The 23,228-nt window shown below is 39.4% G+C and overlaps 1 protein-coding gene across 5 annotated transcripts in view; it reads right to left on the bottom strand.

Annotated features, from left to right (window-relative positions):
- ripor2 (RHO family interacting cell polarization regulator 2) overlaps positions 1-23,228 on the bottom strand; it is a 215,778-nt gene that overhangs the window by 7,189 nt on the left and 185,361 nt on the right. For 4 of the 5 annotated variants that reach the window (XM_059945523.1, XM_059945526.1, XM_059945527.1 and 1 more), the window contains exons 11-18: positions 21,033-21,181; positions 18,647-18,776; positions 11,592-12,284; positions 9,925-10,097; positions 6,702-6,864; positions 5,261-5,396; positions 3,933-4,094; positions 2,258-2,413 (exon numbers count right to left, since the gene is read on the bottom strand). In XM_059945523.1, the coding sequence (XP_059801506.1) occupies positions 2,258-2,413; positions 3,933-4,094; positions 5,261-5,396; positions 6,702-6,864; positions 9,925-10,097; positions 11,592-12,284; positions 18,647-18,776; positions 21,033-21,181 (1,762 nt within the window). The remainder of the gene's footprint in view (positions 1-2,257; positions 2,414-3,932; positions 4,095-5,260; positions 5,397-6,701; positions 6,865-9,924; positions 10,098-11,591; positions 12,285-18,646; positions 18,777-21,032; positions 21,182-23,228) is intronic. The other variant, XM_059945524.1, reaches the window with a different exon arrangement.

Genomic DNA, 23,228 nt, shown 5'->3' with positions numbered 1-23,228 from the left:
TGGAGAGGATGTTTCCTATGATGGGAGAGTCTAAGACCAGAAAACACAGCCTCAGAATAAAGGGGCATCCTTTTAGAATGGAGATAAGGAGGAACTTCTTTAGCCAGAGAGTGGTGAATCTGTAGGATTCTTTGCCACAGGCAGCTATGGAGGCCAAGTCTTTATGTATATTTAAGCAGAGGTTAATAGATTCTTGAATGGTCAAGGCATGAAGAGATATGGGGAGAAGGCAGGAGATTGGGACTGAGAGGAAAATTAGATCAGCCATGAGGAAATGGTGGAGCAGAGTCGATGGGTTAAGTGGCTGAATTCTGCTCCTATATCTTATGGTCCTAAATATGAGAAATTTTGTATTGCCCAATATAAAATTTACAGAATATGTTCACACTACAAATATTTAGAAGTGTTCACACTATAAATGTATATACAGAAAAATGCTATGCAATGCTCATTGTATTTCTTGTATCCATATTTTATGAATAATTTTTTAAAAGAATACTGCTAGCTAGAAGTAACATTTTGCTCTTCTTCAGATAGTCTCAGAGGATGCTTTATACACATTGAGAGAAGAGACAGAGCTTTATTTCCATGGTGCATTCACTTCCTCTCACTCAGCACTGCGCGATGTGCTCAGGCCAGCTCTGCTGCTCTGATCTCTGGAGTGGGGCAGAAATCAGCCTCTTCTCAGTGTAAGAATTTCACCTGTCACTAATTCTCAGTTAGTCCTGTCCCATCATGAAATTTCATGTCTAGTGACAGCACTTCCAGGCCTGCAGCACCATCCTCTAAACTTAACAAGAGATCTACTGTACATAAGGGTAGCAGCATTCCCTGCTTGCTGTGTACACAGTGAACTCTCTTCAGTGACTAACTGCACTTGCCTTGTCTCTCCTAGTGTGTGTTAAAGATCCAGAACACTGCTTGAAATTGGTCACTGTTTATTATTCTCATGTACACTCAGATATAGACTTCTGCTGATCATTTCCTACATGTACATCAAGGTAATACAAAGTGAAAAACAGAAGGCAGAATAGTGTTACAGTCACAAAGAAAGTGAGATGCAAGTAGTCAAGAAAAGTGCAAGATGAGGTAGACTGAGAATCAAGAGTTCATTCTTATCATATAGAAGATCTGACAGTCACATCAGATTCCTGATGACACAGACAAACTTAAATGGCTGATCATCTTATTTTTATGGGGTCTTATTTGTTGCTTTGTTATCCCAATGATTACAGTTCAAAAGTAATGAAATGGCCACATGATTCAAGGTTCAAGATTCAAGCTTGTTTAATGTCATTTCCTGTTCACAAGTGTAAGGAGAGTGAAATAATTGTTACTCCAGATCCAATGCATTACAAAACAAAACATAAAAGATAAAGAACACAATAATGATCATTAAAAACACACAATGAATATCAATACATAAGATAGCTCATATATGTAGATTGATTGGATGTCCATAAATTGACATGAAGCTGTACATGAGGTGACTGACAGGAAATAATAATGTAGTGGTGGAGTTAGTGGGTAGAGGTGTTGATCAGCTTTACTGTTTGGGGAAAGTAACTTTTTTTGAGTCTGGTGGTCCTGGCATGCATGCTATGTGTCCTCCTTTCAGGTAGGAGTGGGACAAAGAGCCCATGAGCAGGGTATGTGGGATCCTTCATGATGATACTGCCCATTCTCTGGCACCTTTTTGTTTATATGGAAGGTGCTGTACAAATTCTTCCTTTTTTCCCTGAGGGGAGATTATTAAAAGGGCACAAGTAGAGAGATAATGGGCTTGATAGTGTAGAGCAGACTAGAAAACCTTTATTAAGAAGGTGTTGGTGGCGGGGGTTATGGTCATAACACTGCCTTTAACATTGCCTGCTCTACACTGGGAAGTTCGTGTGACAAGCAGCCAAATGGAGTAGAGTGGATTAAAATTACCTCTGGTGAAGCACATTTAATGAATTCCTCACTCTTATTATATATCTTCCTATAAATGAAGCCATGCCTTCAGACATAAAGAGTAGCACTTGACATGAATTGTATCTACTCAGTTATATACTGGGCATCATATAGAAAATCATTGGAGAAATATGGAAGCATGCAAGGCATCAGGACAAGAAAGGAATGTCAAAGAGAAAAAGAGTGGAATAGGAATGGGACAAGTTGATGATAAAACCAAAGATCTAATATTTGGAAATAGCTAATTGCTTCAGTTCATAGAACATTTGCTCAGGGAAGCAATAAACCAGAAATAATCTTATACCTTCATTTGCCAGTCGCGTCAGGTGACTTCTGAGGTCAGACGTGTTGAGGCTTCTCAGGTAGTTGGAAAGCTCCCAGATGGTTATCACCTCTTCCACACCGGGGCCAGGAAACATCTCAGGCTTATCTAGGATCTGATTCATGAGTATCTGAACTGCTGGGTAACAGAAAAACAGGAGCGAAATCAGCAAGGGAACAGTAAGATTAGGCTTAATTACAAGAACCTTTATATGCATCTTAAAATGCTTTTCCTAAACATAGCTCACCAGGACCTAGGATTGCCACTTGACACAGTCCATAGCTATCACTATTGTTCTTTCTATCCTGTTAGATATGGAGCTGTCACAAAGGTTTCCCGGAGTGCAAACCCACTTGCAAATCTTCAGTGGTAACAGACTAGATCTAGTCTTGGGTTAATGGATAGCTTGCATGTCTTTACTGTGGTACAAAAGTCTGAGACCATCTCCAGACAGTCCAACCAACTCTGTCGAAAATTCAGTGAGGTTGCCTTTATTGAATTCCTTCATCATCAGTATCCCAGACCAGCCACTTTGGAACATGAACAAGGTATACGTTGTTCCCAATAGTAATATCTACAACTGGCATCATTCCAAAGTCACTACACAATAGCTTTAAACAATTAGGGCTACACATTAATACCTATGTAAATCTCCATAAAGCCACAATACTAAACACCATTAGAATAGTCCAAAAGTTCCTAATAATTGAGAAATAAGCCTGCTTGGCTATGCCCATACTTCAGGTTTAACCAGCTTGAGCTGAAAAAAATACAATAATAACAATAACAATAACAATAACAACAACAACAACAATAATAATAATAATAATAATAATAATAATAATAATAATAATAATAATAATAATAATAATAATAATAATAATAATAAGCAATAAATAATGAGAAAATGAGATGAAAAGTCCTTGAATGTCTATCCAGTTCAGCGATGGGGCAAGTGAAGTTATCCCCTCTGGTTCAAGAGCCAGATGACTGAGTGGTAATAACTGTTCCTGAGGCTGGTGGTGAGGTGAGGTGAGGGTCCTGAGGCTCCTGTGCCTACTTCCTGATGACCAGTTACACTGTCGTGCTGACGTAGCTCACTAAATAATGAAGAAATTCAGATGCATATCTTCAGCAGGCATTCACGGTGTGGCAGAGACCTCCATCAAGAGATACAGTGGCATTTAGGAGATTGCTGTGAAGCCAGCAGCTATCCAAAGTCACCCCACTACCAGCACTCAGAAATGTTACTTTGCCACCCTTGACATGCACTGCTACCTGCCTCAGCTCCATCCACATCAGATCTTTCTGAACTTTGGAAGAGTGCTGGTTAAATTAAAACCTTTCTTTATATGGTCAAGAGTAATATCCTTTACCCTTCAAAATACTACTTCTAAACTACTTGGAGAGGAGATCCTTACATTGACAATTGGAGGTTCTGCGAATCGGAAACAAAAGTGAAAAAGGACAGAATGACCCAAAATGTCAAGCAACGTCCACAGAGAAAAAGACAGTGTCCTGAAAAGTTACTTCTCTTTCAATTTCTACTGCTGTCTAACCTGCTGAATGCTTTATCTTTTGACTCCTCCATTCATGCACAATCATTTCCTTAATAGGCAGGTAAACATTGAACCAGAAGGACAGGAATTTGCTGTACCTGTTTCACAATGACCGGGACCAGTCTTGTCCGCATTTTCACCAAAGTGGATTCTTATTTGATTCATCAGTCTGTCCGCTGGCACATAAAATGCATTTCCGGTGCAGGAACTCTCCAACCAGGTGTACTGCAATTCTGGATGTTTCTGTAGGAGTGGAGGAACTGTAGAAACAGGATTAAATAATATGGGTCAATAGAAAGTGGAAACATGATAACATAGAAAACAAACTATAGGGAGCAGAAGGATGCAAGAAAGATAAGAGGAGTTGATCATCTGACCTCTCAAGTCTGCCACCCATTTAGTATGATCATGACTGATCTGCCCTCAATTCCAATTCCCAATTGCCTTCAATTCCATCAGTTTACAAAAAAAAAATCTATTTTCTCCTTATGTACACTCAGACCTAACTGCCAGAACCTTCTGGGGTAGAAAAATCTAAAGATTTGCCCCATTCCTAAACACTTCAGTTTGAAATGAATGGCCCTAAATCTTGTATAGCCTATCATTTAAGACTTTCCTGTTGGTGGAAATATCTGAGTTTATGCCAAGTCAAGACCACTAGGAATCAGATATGTTCAGTAAGGTCAGCCTTGACTCCTCTAATCTTGAAAAGAATGCAGAGCCAGCCTCAGTAGAGGAGAACAGAATACAGCTGGAGCTTGTTTTGACAGCCGAAATGGATCTGAGACCTCAAAGAAAACTGCTATGTCTATATATCCATTCTTTAGCTTTACTGAAATGACTAGGTTCACAAGATCCCTTCCTGCTAGGGGCTTCTTCTACACTTTGCCTTTTCAACACTTTTCTGCACTATTCGACCAAACTCTGTGTGATGAAGACAAAATTGAGGTGCACAACTTTAAATCAAAGCAGAGTATCTGTAACACAAAATGGTGGGTCAACACCAGAGGTGTCATTGAGTCGTGCAACTCAAAAACAGTCCCTTCGGCCCTGCCTGACCTTTTGCTTAGCTACACTAATCCTATTTTCCTACTTTAGGGCTATCTACTTCATGCCTTACCTATTTAAATTTTCCTGCCTGGTGCCTGTAGAATTTATAAGGAGTAATGACCTGGCTAATGAAGCCTGTGTGTTCTGAGTATGTCCCCAGCACAGACCAAGTACTTTGTAGAAACTTGAATTGTGATGGAAGCTGGTGTCAAGAAGCTACAATGGCCCCACTGAGCAGACTTCTAGTGTGGACTGAGCGTGAAGAGAGAGGAGGGAAAAGAGCTTCTTCCTGAGGTGAATGCATTCATCCGTGACTAGTGGATGTCAACTTTAAAGCAGAGCTTTGGTTCCATAAGGGATTTCTGCTATTACTGACCGTCTAAAACAGGATCACTGCTCCCCATTTTCTCCAAGCTGAGCTCAGTCAAGTTTTCTAGCACACAGGTCTGTTGAGAAATCTTATCCAGGAGACTATCCCGAATGACTGGATATTCTTCAAACGATAGAAGTTGCTGTTAAGTGGAAAAAATACTGTTAAAATTACTTTGTTCATTTTAATTAGTCCTGATTATAATGTGGTGTATTAATGCTCCTCCAAAATTAGAATATCCTCTTAAATAGTGTAAGAGCAAGTGACACATTATAATGCATATTCCCACTGTTTCTAACAGCTATATGTTATTTCTTTCTTTCATGTTTCTTTTTCTCATGGAAAATTCACCAAAGCTGATCCAGCTTTAGTGCTTAGATGGAGACCTAATCCCCATAAGACTTTGCATTGGTGACTGCAGTAATTTTACACCTAATGTGTTAGTGGCTGTCCTAAGCTTTTAGATGTAAGGACCATACCTCAGAAGCTGTGTCCATGTCAGTTATCATCATGTGTTGATGAACTATCTTAAGTATAAGGAAAGAGCCTGCTTATTCACACCAACAAAGTTTTGTTGCCATATTTAGTTAATAATTATTTAGGATCATAGTGTTATGGAGCTGTATAGCACAGAACTTTGGTTAGCTCATCTGAGCCAATTGTGATGCAGTCACTCGAACAGGATCTGGATAACTTTGATCAGTAGCTTGAAAGGAAATCTCAGGATAATGACTTTCCACTCCATTCCACTCTAGTCAACTGAGACTAGCAAGCCAGGACTGTCATGCCTATGTAGCCATGTGAGGAAGCTATCGGTGTACCTTTCCATACACTTCATCAGTAGACTCTACATAGAGTCCAGCAGAGCAGCTCCAATTTATTCAAATTTCCTAGCAGCTACCCAGTGCCAGATTCTGTGGGATAGTAAGGAAGATGGCGAACATGTTCTTTTTTTAATGTCCTGAGTTTTGTCTGTTTTCTCTTTAATGTTTTAGTTGATTTTGTTATTTTATCTTATTGAAGTAACTTGATGATTTTAATTTGCATTTTAATGTAAATTCAGAAACATTCAAATTGTGTCAGGAGCATTGTTAGCTGGCGAAACTGGTGCTAAAGTTTTACCAGCTGCAAAAGCTTTTCAGTGGAGGTTTGGGGCCAAGCTCTTCCATTACATTGTCCAAAGACCAGACAACACTGGGGTCTTTAAGTTGGAGGAACTTCAGGTCACCAATGTCGACTGTACATTTTCCATAGATGGTGCCTGGCCTGCTGAGTTCCTCCAGCATTTTGCATGTGTTGCTTCGATTTCCAGAATCTGCAGATTTTCTCTTGTTTGTAGGTTAGAGGTGAGATGTGGACAGGCAGGGTAGATCTCTGCTACAGTTGTTTAGTTAAACCATCAAAAGTCCCATCAAATACCAATTAATAAATGAAGTGATTGCATTACCTGGAACAGATGTTCAGAATGCTGTAGGTGCTTAATGATAGCCAGATCAAGAGATTCGTTGCCGGTGGTGAGTGGTAATGGACTTCCTGCAACACTAGTACCAACCCCAGTGTCTTCTGTCAATGCCTCACTGAGGTGACCTCTGGCATCCGGATGCACTGGCCTGATGTCATCGAAAACAAAGAAAACTAATTGCATAACTTATACTCTTTAAATTATGCATTATAGAAGGTAAAATCCAACCTTTGACAGAAAGAGACATCAACAAACACCACTGTGAAAATAAGAAATTGAAGCAGGAGTAAGCTTTACAGTGGCTCAAACCTGCTCCCCCATTTAATGAGGTCATGTCTCATCCAACTTTATATTTCTATCAGATATCCATATCCCTGGAGTCCTTTAGAGTCCAAACATCTATTGTTTTCTGTTGAATGTACTTATTGGGATCTGAGAAGTACAATCCTTGTTGGTAAATAATTCCTAATACTTACAACTCTCCAACCAAAATTGTTCTTTACACCTCAGAGTTGTTTCTAATCCTGAGATCATGCACCCTCACTCTAGTTGCTTCATCCTGACAAAACTGCCTGTCAGTGCTCTACTTTCAATCCTTCACATGCATCAACAGACCCACCTCTCATTCTTCTAAACTCTGGAAGGTGCAGACTGGCCTCTTATGTCAATCTTCTCTTCCTAAAAATCAGTGAACTAGTTCTGCATTTGCTCCAAGTCAAGCCTATCTATGCAGTTAAATAATTGTACAGTCACACAGCTTCGTGTATTGAAGAATCCAAAATCTATGAAAAATAGCATGAATACAAATGGATCTGAAAGTTTGTGGTTTTCATTACAGATTTTATAATGTTTCTGATGTATCAAGCCTAGGGGCACAGGGTCATTCACTGTCATATCCACCAATGCACCACTTCCAAGATTTGCACTGGCACTGTTGTGGCTTCTCAAATGCAACTACTGTACCCAGTAGTGCTATTGAGGAAATCTACAGCTGTTTAAAATAATTATTCTCCGTGTCTCACACATTAAACTTCTGTTCTCAAATTTTCCTGTCTTTAATCTTGCTGTGAATCTTGCCCTTTATGGCACAACTAAAATCTTATTTTTATGTCTCACTTTGGTGAAATAATTCTGAATGATATAATTGCAGTGTCCAGTGCTGACTTCAGGATAATCTTGGTAGGGACACAATATAAGCAAGTATTTAACATACTGTAAGTGAATACTTACATTCCTTTCAAATTAAACATTGTGAATAGACAGGAATACTCTATCCTTCATTTAAAACCAAAGCAGGCCATGCAAACCATTCCTTCAATACATGAATTGGCATCTTTAGTTTTAATGCCCCATGTTAATTGTTCATATGAGATGTTTTTGTTTGTCAGATAATGATATTGGGCCAATTACCAGATGATTATGGTTACGGAGCTGTGTCAATCAGAGGGGTAGGTCAGCATTCCTAATGTGGCCTTGAGAGGGAGCCCTTGTCTCAGTGTTGATCAGAACATTTTGCTGATGGAAAGTCTTGACTTTGAGAGTGGGGATAGACATTTAAAAGTCAAAACAAGATTAATGTTAAACCATTTCACAAGGAATTTCTTAGGGACAGTCAAGCTGTAACTTTGCAAACCAGAAAGTTATCAATGACCTGCTCATTTTACATTGGACTCCTTTGCTCAGGGAACCTGCAAAATGATCTATTTCGTAGTGTGAATACTTTAGGCATTCTTAATTATTACATAATTAGCATTACAAAATCTTATGGAAATTATTACATGTTTAAACATTACCATGGTCTAGCACGATAGAAAGAAACCTCCCAGATAAGGGTATGGTAACATTTCACATACTGTTAATCACTAAAGTGAGTTTCTGTTTAAGTCTTGGAAGCTTAATTAATTTGCAAAGAATTTTGAAGTAAAATGTTATTGTCTCTTCATTAACATCTCTTTGAGGAGAATGAATAATGGAGACTTGTGACCAGATCCTAGAGAATGCACTGAGAGAGGTATGACTGTAAGTAAGCAGATCCAGACCTTTGACCAGTCTAGACTTAATCTCTGACATTTGCACATTTTATAACCATGAACTTTGATTCAAAAGTTCTATCAAATCTCTCAGATCCAGTCCTGACATGATATGGGACCAAATTCTTACAAGGAATAATTTTAAAAGTTCATATCAAACAATAATTGCTAAAAATATATTTAAGTTTAAGTCATACATCAGTATCTGTGGAATTTCAATTGCCCAATAGTTGTCCCACTTGAGAGCAGGTAAGATATCTCATGATAAACTTGAAGAGCAGGGATTTCTTCCAATATTCTTGCCAACATTTAATCAAACAATTTAAAAGAACAGAGTAATTGATCATGCATTTCAATTCTTCCTCTGGGGCCTCTCTTTGTACATTAACCATGATTCAAAATGAATTAGTTGAATACTCTGGAATTATGAAAAGCATTTCTTAAATGGAATACCTTACTTCTTGAGTCTATTCTCAGCCTCTAATTCACCTCCACATATCCTTTAATTCAGGCAAGAGTCTGTTAATCAGTTGAATGACTCAGGCTAAAAATTCCACAAGGTCTTTTGAGACCAATTAATTACTCATTCTACTCCTTAATATGAACTTAAATGTTATTAAGAAAACTCAAATTTTATAACTGGAATTGAGGTTGCTCTCTGTGTTGGGTTAAGCAAAAGGGGAAGTTGCTTAAAGTGGAACGGAACTTAGGAAACAGAAGAGCATTGTTATGATGTGTTTCCCAAAGGTGCAAACCAGAACTCTATCAGGCAATGGCTGGATGGGATGGGCAAACTAATATCAGTATCCTGTCCTAGGCCAACATCTCAAAGACAGTGAGGTCATCCTTGCATTCAGTCAACCATTTTGAACAGGCCATATTTGTTATTTTCCCTCTTCTGGGCTCTGCTTTAGGAAGAGATGCCAAGTAGATAGAGGAAAATATTCTAAGATGTGTTTAAAACATCCTTGAAGGAATGCAGTGAACTCACCATCCCAAGGATCACTCAAATTAGTTTTTCATCAAATATTAAAACAATTCAACACCTCACTCAATCCCCATCTCCAATCACTCAATTAACTACAAAGTAAATCAAACTAAAGTGACATCATCCTTTTGCTTATTGAGAAGGAGGTAAACAATTCTGATACCCCTGAATTTCTTTCTCAGGAACTTACACAGCGTTCTTCTGAGGCTCAACCTCGGAGCATTCAAATCCATCATTATCAGCTTCTTCACCGCCGCCATCGTCCTCCAGGTCTGAGGTGTTCAGGAAATCGAAGCTTTCCAGAGCACTTTCAACTGTGAGACTCACGCTAGACTCTCTGCTTTGATTAGCACTTGGCTTGCACTGCAGGCAGAAGACATCAGAGAAGTTCATGGAACCAAACTGAGAATGTCAGCTAAGATGGAAAGCAAGTAAATACCATATTGTTTTGAGAGAATAGGGAGAACTAAAAACAGAGCTGGAAGTGCAGTGGACCTCACATGGAAAAATACACAAAGGAATGGAGCTGTCCGGTGTATCACAGTATCTAATGACTGAACTTAGAGAATATCAAACATTTTTTTCAAAGGGCTCTTCCTTGTCCAAAGAAATAAGATGAAATATTTTTTAACAGTTAGGACTAAATGCTGCAAGATCAGATTTGCAGAATTGCAAACTTTCTGGTTATCTGAAATAGGTCATGATGTGCTCCATAGTCATTTGAACTGAATCTTAGATCCAGGTATGAGTGCTTAGACATCTGCCAATTTGAATCCAGCTTGTCCTCCTGATGAACCCATCTCTGGGGAAAAAAGATTGCACTCTATGACACTTGGATACTTGCTCAGCTGTCAATGTTCAGAACTATCTAACTAAGCAATAATTCCATATTTAGGACAGTCATTTTTAAACAGGCATTTCGGATAACTTGCAAAACTAGATTTTTCACTTTGGGGTAACATGGTCACATGGTAGTTAACATAACATGATTACAATGCCAGCGACTCAGGTTCAATTCTGCCACTGTTTGTAAGTTCATACATTCTCCCTGTGATTGCATGGGTTTCCTCTTCACGCTCCCAAAGATGTATGAATTAGTATGTTAATTGGTCCCATGGATGTAATTAAGTTTGTTGGGCTGTAAGGACCTGTTACTGTGCAGCATCTCAGAATCAGAATCAGGTTTATTATCACCTGCATGTGACGTGAAATATGTTAACTTAGCAGAGAGAGAGAAATAAATAAAATAAAACATAATAATAAATAAACAAGTAACTCAATTATGTATAGGGTTTGGGAGGTCTATTATATTGGTGCTATTTATAGCTTTTTTTTCTATGTTAATTATCAACAATGTAATCCCACTCCCTTTATACTACTATGATTATTATGATTGTTATGTATTTACTTTTGAAAAACTTAATAAAAAGATTGAAAAAGAAATCAATTACATATATTGAATAGATTACTAAAATATGAACAAAAACAGAAATACTGTATATTAAAAAAGTGAGGTAGTGTCCAAAGCTTCAAAGTCCATTTAGAAATTGGATGGCAGAGGGGAAGATGCTGTTCCTGAATCGTTGAGTGTGTGCCTTCAGGCTTCTGTACCTCCTCCCTGGTGGTAACAGTGAGAAAAGGGCATGCCCTGTGTGCTGGAGATCCTTAATAATGGATGCTGCCTTTCTGAGACACTGCTCCCTAAAGATGTCCTGGGTAGTTTGTAGGCTAGTGCCCAAGATGGAGCTGACTAGGTTTACAAGCTTCTGCAGCTTCTTTCGGTCCTGTGCAGTAGCCCTTCCATACCAGACCAAATAATAAATCAATGCCAGTACCAATACTGATTAATATACAGACCTTCAGCAGGTCCTCAAGTCGCATGACCTCTTGATCCAAGTCCAGAAGTTCTTTATATTGCTCTTTGTGTGGTTCCAGTGAAAGCAGGAGACCTTGCAGAGCTTCTTCCAGACTCATCTGTGAGGTCGACTGCATTCCTGCATAATCACTGGAAATGAAGCATTCAGAGTCCTGCCCCTCACAAGCTAGCCCCATTTCTGCTGAAGTCAGCCTCTTCACCAGTTGCTTGGTTAGATTACCTTCATAGGGATCCAGTTCCACTGGCTTTAGATCAGACATTTCATCTGAATCTTGAAGGATTGCCACTGTGACATTAGGTTCTAAAAATATATCACCGTCATGGTTTAACAGTGGATGGTGGTGTTTCATTTGCAGAGGTGACATGTCCCCAGTGTCTTTGATCTCTTCTACTGGCACTGATTCAACTGAAGGCGAATCACCAGTTCTCTCTATTGCATCTGTAGCTGCTGAGTCACCATTTATTTTCGTTGCTGCTGACTGAGATTCTGAGTCTTCATCTTGAGTATCCGGTGGAATCAAAATAATTTCAGGGTTAGAATAGACTCGACTAGTGGATGCCAGTTCAGGCTGATCGTCACAGTTGCCATTTGCAAGACAACAGTCTTTAAGAGAGATGGATGTTTCACCAGTCAAGTTCCCTTCATCAAAGATACAATTTTCAAGCTGCGAAGACTAGAACAAAAAATACATATCTTAGAATCTATTGACTGAAACATTTTATAGTAAATACTCCTTTACAAATAAGATGGCATCTTTGGAAAATTACTGATCAAATTGGACCATAAAATGTCATAAAACTGTGCATTAACACGGTAGATAAAAGGCTCCATGCGGCCAAAAACTTGGTGGCAAATTCTTCTCTAAATGATTGTTGGAAGTACCATTGGAAGGTGTCATTACAAAAAACATATTGACATTGTTAGGAATAGTAAGGGTTTCAAGCCTGCCTTATTTTGAATTTCACTTGTGTTGTCAGGCAGCTTAAGCAAAGCTATTCCTTAATGTCAGCTGCTTTGAAACCTTTGCAGTAAAATATGTTGAGCTTATGTTTACAGTCATTGGCGAACCTGAAATTGTTTTCCATTGGTCACTATTATGCCAATTGAGCACAAAGAGCCACTGGGAATAAAATCAGGAGCGTAATCTTCCAAATGCATGTTTCATCTGACAAAATGAGAATGAAAATCACATGAGATGTATTATAGGCAGTTTATTGATAGGGCTGGCTTTACACTGTCAATACTCTCTAGATGAGAATTACCACTGGTACTCCTTAGGCAAAAAAATACATTTTGATAGTTAATATTGAGCTGCTTTTACACGTTAGTTCAAAAATTCTAGTGAGGAACTGGTATGAAAAGACAAAATAATGATGCAATTACAACAGGCATTGCAAAATTTCAGCAGGCAGCAAATGGAGGGGCCTTTCGATTGACAGGTCAATCATGAAAACGAATAACTAAAATTGGAAAGCAGATTAAATCTCCCTCAACTTTGCATCTGTTCAACGTTCTGGTGTGAAAAGAATCAAGGGCTGGAGGACAGTAATTCCACATCTCCCCCTCACTTCAGCTATCAGATTCTCCGGCATGAGAGCTGAGGAACTGGTCCGTGCACCAAGTGTACACGTAAGCAGGGCCTTAACTCTTCCCGCTCGGTCTCCTGCAAGAACGTCGGGGCAGGAGGAAGGCTGCTCAAGAGGAACAATTGTGCCAGGCTCTGTCAGATGCAAAAGTTGGAGGAAAACAGGCAGCATTTTCAGAAGCTCTGGAAATCTGAAGCTCTATGGGTTCATCAAAGACTTTTAACAATATGGAGATCTTCTGGATGGTTTTCTGCCACAAAATTAAATACTTTTCATTTCAGAAATCCGGTGCCAAGTCTTCACTGGACCTGCTAACATCATACCTAACTGAATGCAGGTGGTTTCAGTTCATATTATGTAGTAAAACTGATCATCTAACTAATCAGAAGGAAATTGAAACCTATCCAGAACCTGTTAGATCAAGAACAATAGAATTTAGTCATTGGGGAAAATTATGTGCTTATATCTGGACAAACATCTGGAGTTAGCTTTTTCACGTCTATAGATGACTTACAATGTACACAAAAGAATTTGTCTTTCCAGCACAAGTTTTTGTTTCTTCACACTAACAGGTTGATGCAGAGCGGCACACACAAGAATTCTGGAGAATCAGCAGCAGCTGAGACAGGAAAACCCACACACACATGCAGCTGGCAAAATCTCACTCATGGAGAGAGATCTCTCCCACAAAGGCAACTCACGTAGTGTTCCGGCCTTTCCCTAGGCCACAGCCTAAGTGATGGCAGGTCACTGAATGAGCGGCTCCGTTGCAGTTTGTCAAAGAATGTGTCCCGCAGAGCATCTATAAATGACAGCCGCAGTCTGTTTGCTGGCGGCTTCAGGCATTTCTTGAATGTCAGAATTTAAAGAGTTAGTGCATGTGTTAGACACTTAATGGAAGAAGCTGAATGCTTCAACATGTCCCATGTTCGATCTCTATAAGAATCGAAGAAATAGCTGCAGGAGAAGGCTATTTATCCCCTCATGCCTGCTCACCATTCAATAAGATCATGACTGATCGTTTGCCTCAGCGTTAACTTCTTACCCCTTGATTCTCTCAATGTCTAAATGGCTGAGATAAAAAGCAACGAGTGTTCCTCATCTTCATATACTGCCAATGCCATTTAGTGAGATTTATTGGCACACAGGCTGTACTTCCAGAGTGGTCACTTTTCAGAAGGGCACCATTAGTTGATCATGACTTGGGAATTTCTGACACAGTGAAATATTACAAATAAATTTATTCTCTTTGCTTTACCTTTATCAGAGGGAAGATATTCATAAATGCACGCAAGTCTCATAATTTAGGAATCCATCAGAGTCACATACCAAATTTGTAACTGTATTCCTTCTGCAGTCCATAAATTCAGTGAAATCTCTAATTCTGCCAAATGAGATTTATCTTAAACAGTTTCAAAACAGTTTTCTCAAATTATGAGTATGTGCTCCTATTGTGGATACTCATTCAAATGAAGAGGCAGTAAGTGTTCTATCTTCTTCAGGTATTTGCTACTAAAATAGGAATTTATCAAAAGGAGTAATATTGTGGATCAGGTATCTTGATGTAGCTCTCAAATCATCGTGACCTAATCTCAGCTAGAATCTTACCAACAATTTGCCTTTAAAACTGAATAAAACCTAGTCAATTTTTTAGCACTCAGCGAAATACGTCTGAATTTTACCTGTCATTTTCAACTTTCTACATCTTCACATCAAATTCCATTCATATATTAATGGAATAATGGGAATAATTCTCTATCTCTCAGCAACACAATAAAGATACATGGTCCACTAACTCCATTTGGTAGTGAAACTTGGAGAGTCATTCTGCGCCAATCAGAAGAACAAGCAGTTACTCAGATCATAGACAAATTATGCAAATCTAATTTCTTTACGTCGTCTAGGTGAGTCCTCTGTCGAAGTAGTAGCCAGTCTTCTAGGTGGATTACAAACTGACTTTTCTCTTGAGCCCAGCTGTGGCTCCACAATAAAACATAATTATGCCAACAGCATACTTGGTTCCTATATAGTCCAAAAAGATGCATACAGTAGAATTCCAACTAGAAACCCAGAATTACCTCCTAATATGAAAAGCCAGCCTCCCCTCCATGAACTCTATTTACATTTTTCTCTACTTTGGATAAGCAGCTAACATAATCACAGGCCCCTCCCAGCCTGAACATCCTCTCTTCTCCGCACTTCCATTGGACAGAAGATACAAAAGCTTAAAAACACGCTCCACCAGGCTCATGCATAGCTTCATCCCGCTGTAATGAGCTTCTTGAATGGACCTCTTGTCTGGTAAAGGCAAACTCTTGCCCTCACTATCTACCTTGACATGGCACTTGACAAGTTGTGCATTATTGGTCACCTGAACTCTAACTGTAACACCATATTCTCCATCCTATGCTGCTCGTTCATTTATTTATTTATTGAGATATAGCGCAGAATTGGCCGCCAGGTAGTGGCGGGAATTGAATCCTGGTCACTGGTACTAACCACTATGTGCTAACTGTTGTGCTAACCACTATGCTACCATGTCGTCTCAAATTATTATTGTATTGTATTTCCCTTGTACTACCTCATTGCACTTACATTTGGGAATTTTTTGTATGAATGGCATGCAGAACTGAGTTTATCATTGTATCTCTATACAGGGGGTAATAATAAACCATTTCAAATCAATTCAGTCACCATTAGCAACCTTCCCAAACATATTTTGTCCTTAACAAATAAACATAGAAACATAGAAAACCTACAGCTCAATACAGGCCCTTCAGCCCACAAAGTTGTGCTGAACATGTCCCTACCCTAGAAATTACTAGGCTTAACTATAGTCCTTTATTTTGCTAAGCTCCATGTACCTATCTAAAAGCCTCTTAAAAGATCCTATCATATCTGCCTCCACCACCGTTGCCGGCAGCCCATTCCGCACACTCACCACTCTCTGAGTAAAAAACTTACCCCTGACATCTGCCCTGTACCTACTCCCCAGCATCTTAAACCTGTGTCCCCTTGTAGCAACCATTTCAGCCCTGGGAAAAATTCTCTGACTATCCACATGATCAATACCTCTCATCATTTTATACACCTCTATCAGGTCACCTCTCATCCTCCATTGCTCCAAGGAGAAAAGGCTGAGTACACTCAACCTGTTCTCATAAAGCATGCCCCCAATCCAGGCAACATCCTTGTAAATCTCCTCTGCACCCTTTCTATGGCTTCCACATCCTTCCTGTAGTGAGGCAACCAAAACTGAGCACAGAACTCCAAGTGGAGTCTGACCAGGGTCCTATATAGTTGCATTGATTCATGGCCAAGTGGTTAAGGTGTTCGTCTAGTGATCTGAAGGTCACTAGTTCGAACCTTGGCTGAGGCTGTGTATGTGTCCTTGAGCAAGGCACTTAATCACACATTGCTTTGCGACGACACTGGTGCCAAGCTGCTTGGGTCCTAATGCCCTTCCCTTGGACAACATTGGTGGCGTGGAGAGAGGAGACTTGCAGTTTGGGCAACTGCCGGTCTTCCATAAAAAACCTTGCCCAGGCTCGGCTCCTAAATTCATAATTGATGAAGGCCAATACACTGTACTTCTTAACCACAGAGTCAATCTGCACAGCTGCTTTGAGTGTCCTATGAACTCGGACCCTAAGATCCCGCTGATCCTCCACACTGCCAAGAGTCTTGCCATGAATACTATAATGTGCTGATTTCCTTCGAACCTATAACCTTCAGCTGTTTGCTTATTTTAAGCCAAAAATTTTGTATCTATAACTGCTAAAACAAATTGAAACAAATCTGATTTCATTTGAAGCATTAAATTAAGAAGCATTTCTTTTGGAGGTGTGGGATGGGATTTCACAAGTTGGCAGTCCTGACGCAGAAAGTCACTTATAGGAAGCAAGGTTCTGGAATGCAGAATATTTCATCCACTCAAATTAACAAACGAAAACTAATGCCCCTGTTATTTCACCTGCAGTCAGAACATATAATTCAGCCACAGTGATTGTTTTGTTATAATGGGATATGCAAATGTCAAGACTTCCTGTTTTCATCACCTCGATAGACATAAGTTCCGCAGAACCCAGTGGAAGCTGACTTCTACTTAACTCCAACCTTCAACAACATCTGCTGTACGGCTGCACACCAATCATCGCTATTCTAAATGAAGCAATTAAGATCAAAACTATGATAAGCTTTGTTCTTGAACTGGGTTGGGAATAAGTAGGTTTTGCATTTCAGCTTGACAATCTGCAGAGAGATGCAGCTGCTGAGTTTTTACTGACATCCTAATGTACATTAGGTTACTCCTTCCTTATTGTGATCAACTGACAAGTCAAACTGAAGCATTGGGATAATAACCAATGATTTATTGTCAATAGACAATAGACAATAGGTGCAGAAGTAGACCATTCAGCCCTTCGAGCCTGCACCGCCATTTTGAGATCATGGCTGATCAACTACTATCAATACCCGGTTCCTGCTTTGTCCCCATATCCCTTGATTCCCAAATCCATAAATTACCTATCTAGCTCCTTCTTGAAAGCATCCAGAGAATTGGCCTCCACTACCTTCCAAGGCAGTGCATTCCAGACCCCCACAACTCTCTGGGAGAAGAAGTTTTTCCTTAACTCTGTCCTAAATGACCTACCCCTTATTCTCAAACCATGCCCTCTGGTACTGGACTCTCCGAGCATCTGGAACATATTTCTTGCCTCTATCTTGTCCAATCCCTTAATAATCTTTTATGTTTTAATCAGATCCCCTCTCAATCTCCTTAATTCCAGTGTGTACAAGCACAGTCTCTCTAACTTCTCTGCGTAAGACAGTCCAGACATCCCAGGAATTAACCTTGTGAATCTACGCTGCGCTTCCTCTACAGCCAGGATGACCTTCCTTAACCCTGGAGACCAAAACTGTACACAATACTCCAGGTGTGTTCTCACCAGGGCTCTGTACAAATGCAAGAGGATTTCCTTGCTTTTGTACTCAATTCCCTTTGTAATAAAGGCCAACATTCCATTAGCCTTCTTCACTGCCTGCTGCACTTGCTCATTCACCTTCAGTGACTGATGAACAAGGACTCCTAGATCTCTTTGTACTTCTCCCTTATGTAACTCTACACCGTTCAGATAATAATCTGCCTTCCTGTTCTTACTCCCAAAGTGGATAACCTCACACCTATTTACATTAAACATCCAAGTCACCCTGAATTCTCCTAACATCCTCATCACATGTCACACTGCCACCCAGCTCAGTATCATCAGCAAATTTGTCCACGATGAATCTTCAAAACCATTGCTATGTGAGTCAACAGTTACAAACAGAAAATAAGGGAAGTTAGAATTCACAGAAAAGCAAAAACCATACCCCGTTGTTTTAAATATTATTTATCAGCATGCATATTTTACTTAATTGTACATGGTTTTCAATGGAGCACGTTACTTACAAAGAAGGAGAAGTCATCGAAGGTGGGTGTTTCTGGCGTGCTTTGGCTATATATGGAACTGCGCCTCTGTACACTGGTAGCTTTGTGCAGATTGCCAGTGGATGGAGTCAGGTCTTCTTTATCAAATGGACTGCAAATACACAAGGAAAAAAACAATGTCATTACAAGTGTCGGCTTGATAGCAAAATAGACACCCCCCCCCCCCACCCCCAGCTGCAGGAGCAAACTTGGCAGCTGCAGAATGAATAGAACATTGAGCAGGAGAGAGGAAGAGTCTGCAGTAGATTTTCTGTAGGTGTCAATAATTGGACCATTGCTATCTAATACATTTACTAGACTTGGATACACTGGGCAAAACTTCAGAAAAAGCAACCCCGCTATGTCTGTCTAAGTGAGACAAGTACAGTAAACAGCGAGGAGGACAGAGCTGGACTTCAAGGGAACAAAGGAAAGTTGGTGGAATGGCCAGACAGGTGTGAGATAAAACTCAAAACACAGAAGTGTGAAGTGACATATTTTGCTAGAAAGAATGAGGAGAAACAGAATAACATACAGGGTTTAATTCTAAAGGTGTGAGTGAACCCCCGTGAATAAAGCCATTAGCAGCAAAGTAATGTTGAATCTTTCTTAAAACCATTCTGGACATAAATGAAGCATTATGTCCCATTATGGGCATGAAATTTCAAAAAGGTTATGAAGGCTTTTGAAAGAGAAATGAAGTGATCCAGTAAAATGGTCTGGTGATGTGGGACCAATTTGGTGGATAGACCAGTGACATGAGCTGGAACAATTCAATGGAAATATTCAGCATCCTGGATTACCCTAGACAGAGTAAGTAAAGTCAAATAGTGACACTTCTTACTGGCATAAACCCATAATGTATGGATTTAAAGGGATTTAAATGTGTTGGAAGAGTAGTTATGATCTGAATGGGTGGTGAAGCCAAGTTCAGTTGTAGCTTTCTAGAAAAGAAATAGATAAGGTATTATAGAAATAATATTTGCTAGTCTGCAATAGACAGCAGGGTATCTGGAGCTTAACCTGGCAGAGGCTTCATGGACGTCTCAGCTTTTTTTCTCTTGTAATGATCCTATGATTCTACATCTCACACTGCTGTAGGTCAGAATTCGAGTGCATGTTCAGCACATGACTTTAGCGAGAAAGCAGGGCCTCTTTTGGCATCTAGTCAGTATCATACAAAGTCCTACAACCTACTTTCAATTCAAGAACAACAGACACTCTAGGCATACTCTTATGGGTTTTACTAGGTAGGGTCCCTGCAATTCACTGCTAAATTGGAAGTATACCTGTACATGGAGTGTCAAAACCTGTACTTTGTAGCCTCATTCTGCAATCCCCATGCTTCACTCCACTACTAGATTTCAGATTTATTTATCTAAGTGCATCGAAACATGCAGTGAAATGTGTCATTTGCATTAATAACCAGCACACCTAATGATGTCACCACACATTTCAGTGCCAGCAATTGTCATTGTTTATTATTAGTAGTACCCTTAGAATAAGAATAATTCTCAAAATGTATTTTAGCAAAATTTCCACTGATTAAGGCCATGGACATGTGTGTACTTTACAATGTGAAGAAGATCGAATGAAAAATTTATGTTACAGATGTGTTTGAAACATGAAGGTTGTGAAACTGAAATGCCCAGTGCTTTGTTTTTGGCACTGCATATCCTGATTTGCTTCCAATTATGATGCCATTTTTTAGTAAAACCTATGCTACTCAACAACGTGGATAGCCGAGGAGCTCAGAAACGTGACAGAAAGGACGCGGCCTTCAGGGTGCTGTATCTTCGCGGCTCTGGAGGCGGGCGGATTCAAGGCCGGTGCCGCCGCCTGGTGTGTCGTGGGAGTAGACGGAAGATCAAAAGCAGCCAGCTGGCTGCTGGCTGTGTGCCAGAGACCCGAGATCTTCGGGCACAGAGCTTGGAAACAGCGACGCAAAAGAATTTCAACATCATAAATCAGCGATTTGTTTTGTTCTGTCTCCCCTCTCGCTGTGAAAGGGGACACCTCTTTTTCCTGTATTAAGGAGAGAGAGAGCCTGTGGTATGTTGAATTACTGGGTGAAAGAGTAGTTTTTGGGGTACTGCAAGTTTGTGTCTTTATTGATGCTTTGCTACACGCTTGAGTGCTCAGTGGGGGGGGGTCATTGTTTTACTGCTGCTTGTGAGTGGGGGGAGCTGGGGGGAGGGGCTTTGGGGTTCTAACATTTAACTGTCATTCATTCTTTGGGGCACTCCTCTGTTTTTGTGGATGTTTGTGAAGAAAAAGAATTTCATGATGTTTATTGTATACATTTCTCTGACATTAAATAGAACTATTGAAATTTATGGAATAATAGAGGTCAACATCCATTACTTACTACCACGTCACCTCCAGGTTTAGCTTCACAGTTCCAAGGTCATTGATGTCGACGGCAACCATTTGAGGTTGGGCTGTGAATAGATCTTTTGTTTCACAAGTGACACTGCCGACCAGGAGATGAGTTGCCAGACCCTTCAATTCTGACACCTAGAGAGAGAGAGAGATTAAATGGAGAAAATGTTTCATTCTGATTGTGTGATTCTGAGTTAATAGATGCATATGGTTTTACCAGCTACATTATCTTTGGTGGTAGTCCTATTCCGTAGTGTCTTTGTCCTTTTTAGTGAGCATAGACTCTATCATTTCTTGCTCTGCTCCCTTCATGTAGGGCTTCCACGGTAAGATATTGCTGCTGCCATTTGCGAAGTGTACAGCAGGTGGAAAGCTAATCTACCTTAAAGGTCACATCAAACAGAAGTCCAGAATGTTCATTATCCACATTTTCCCTTTCACTAGTGAAGCAACACCAAATTCCCCACCAGCAATTTCCCCAAGCACTGCAAACACGTGGGTGCAAAATTGAATGCAATATAATTTGCTTCTTGACCTCACAGGTCAGTAGTCCTAAGTGTAAAACCATTAGTAATGTTATTTTTTAATCTTTGCATGAAAGATTTGCAGTGAATTTTAATTTTTTGCTGAATTCAGCAATGTCCAAAAGCCTGTGTTTTAAGAATAATTTAACCTCAAGCATTTCGCACCCTGAAGCTACTTTGAAATGTAACCCAGGCAACAAAAGCAAGCAATCTACAATATCACTAATCTTGATCGGCACTGAGATAAGAAATCGATTAAACAACAGTGAGTGGCATTAGTTTAAAAGAAGAAATTCATCAAAGCCACAAAATCAACCAGCTGCCAAGGAGAACTTTCCTGTTGAACTGAACTGCAGACCAGGGCCAGGACCAGGGTCACTAGCACTAATAACTTATCTTTACAATACAGTACTAGCCTTAATTGAGAGTTTGTAACTTCAACTTTCTCAGCCAGATGCATCATTGAGAAATGAGTCAAGTGAGCATCTACTGAGTGAATAGTGATAAAAAGATACTGGATTCCTGAAAGTGATCATGTTGAATTTACTACAAACAGCTAGACATGAAACAGAGACATCCTTTTAAGGAATTCTGAATGCTCCATTGATGCAATTTCAATCTGATAGTTTAAAAAACAATTACTTCAGCTGCTGGATTTCTGCTGTGACTGATAAAACCAAGGAGCCTGTAGCAAGTATTCATTTAACTGCTCTTCCCCTTTCTCCAGTGTCACCATCAAGCCTTCCTTTTAAATTTACAGGAATAGTTGGGACTAACAGCCCAAAAGGGCTATCCAGTAGCTTCATTGATAAATGTTAGGGTAAATTCTTTCTTTTTCAATCTTTTTATTGATTTTCATATATACACAAAAAAAAATAACATAATAATAAGTAAATTATGAATACAATAGACTTGAAATCACATTGATAATAAGATAACAATATCCTACTAAACATCAACAGAAGAAAATACCTTAATCAATCAAGTCCATATGATTATATGAAAAAAAACAAAAATAACCATTAAAAAAGAAAAAAAAATTGAAAATATGTGAAAAAAAGTATATATTAAAAAAAATAAAACACTAAACTAAACTAACATGGGCAATAATAACAGTTTACAAGTATATGATAGTGTCAAAGAACTCCGGAACTCCATACCTGAACATGAATAAACAGAAAGAAGGTCTGGAAAAGGCCAAATTAATTCATATGAAAATGTCGAATAAACGGTCTCCAAGTTTCTTCAAATTTAATTGATGAGTCAAAAATAGTGCTTCTAATTTTTTCCAAACTCAGATAAGAAATAGTTTGAGAAAGCCATTGAAATGTGGTAGGAGGATTTACTTCTTTCCAATTTTGTAATATAGACCTTCTGGCCATTAATGTTACAAAAGCAATCATTCGTCTGATTGAAGGGGAAAACTGATTACCATCTTCATTTGGTATGCCAAAAATTGCAGTAATAAAATGAGGTTGTAAATCTATATTCCAAATTGAGGAAATAGTAGTAAATATGTCCTTCCAGTAATTATGTAAAGTGGGACATGACCAGAACATATGGGTCAATGAGGCCACTTCTGAATGACATCTGTCACATTGAGGGTTAATATGAGAATAGAATCGAGCAAGTTTATCTTTAGACATATGAGCTCTATG

Source organism: Hypanus sabinus, chromosome 20, assembly GCF_030144855.1.
Source record: "Hypanus sabinus isolate sHypSab1 chromosome 20, sHypSab1.hap1, whole genome shotgun sequence".
NCBI classification, from domain to species: domain Eukaryota; kingdom Metazoa; phylum Chordata; class Chondrichthyes; order Myliobatiformes; family Dasyatidae; genus Hypanus; species Hypanus sabinus.
The sequence above is the reverse complement of the archived record's forward strand: the minus strand, read 5'-3'. Positions and strand labels throughout refer to the sequence as shown.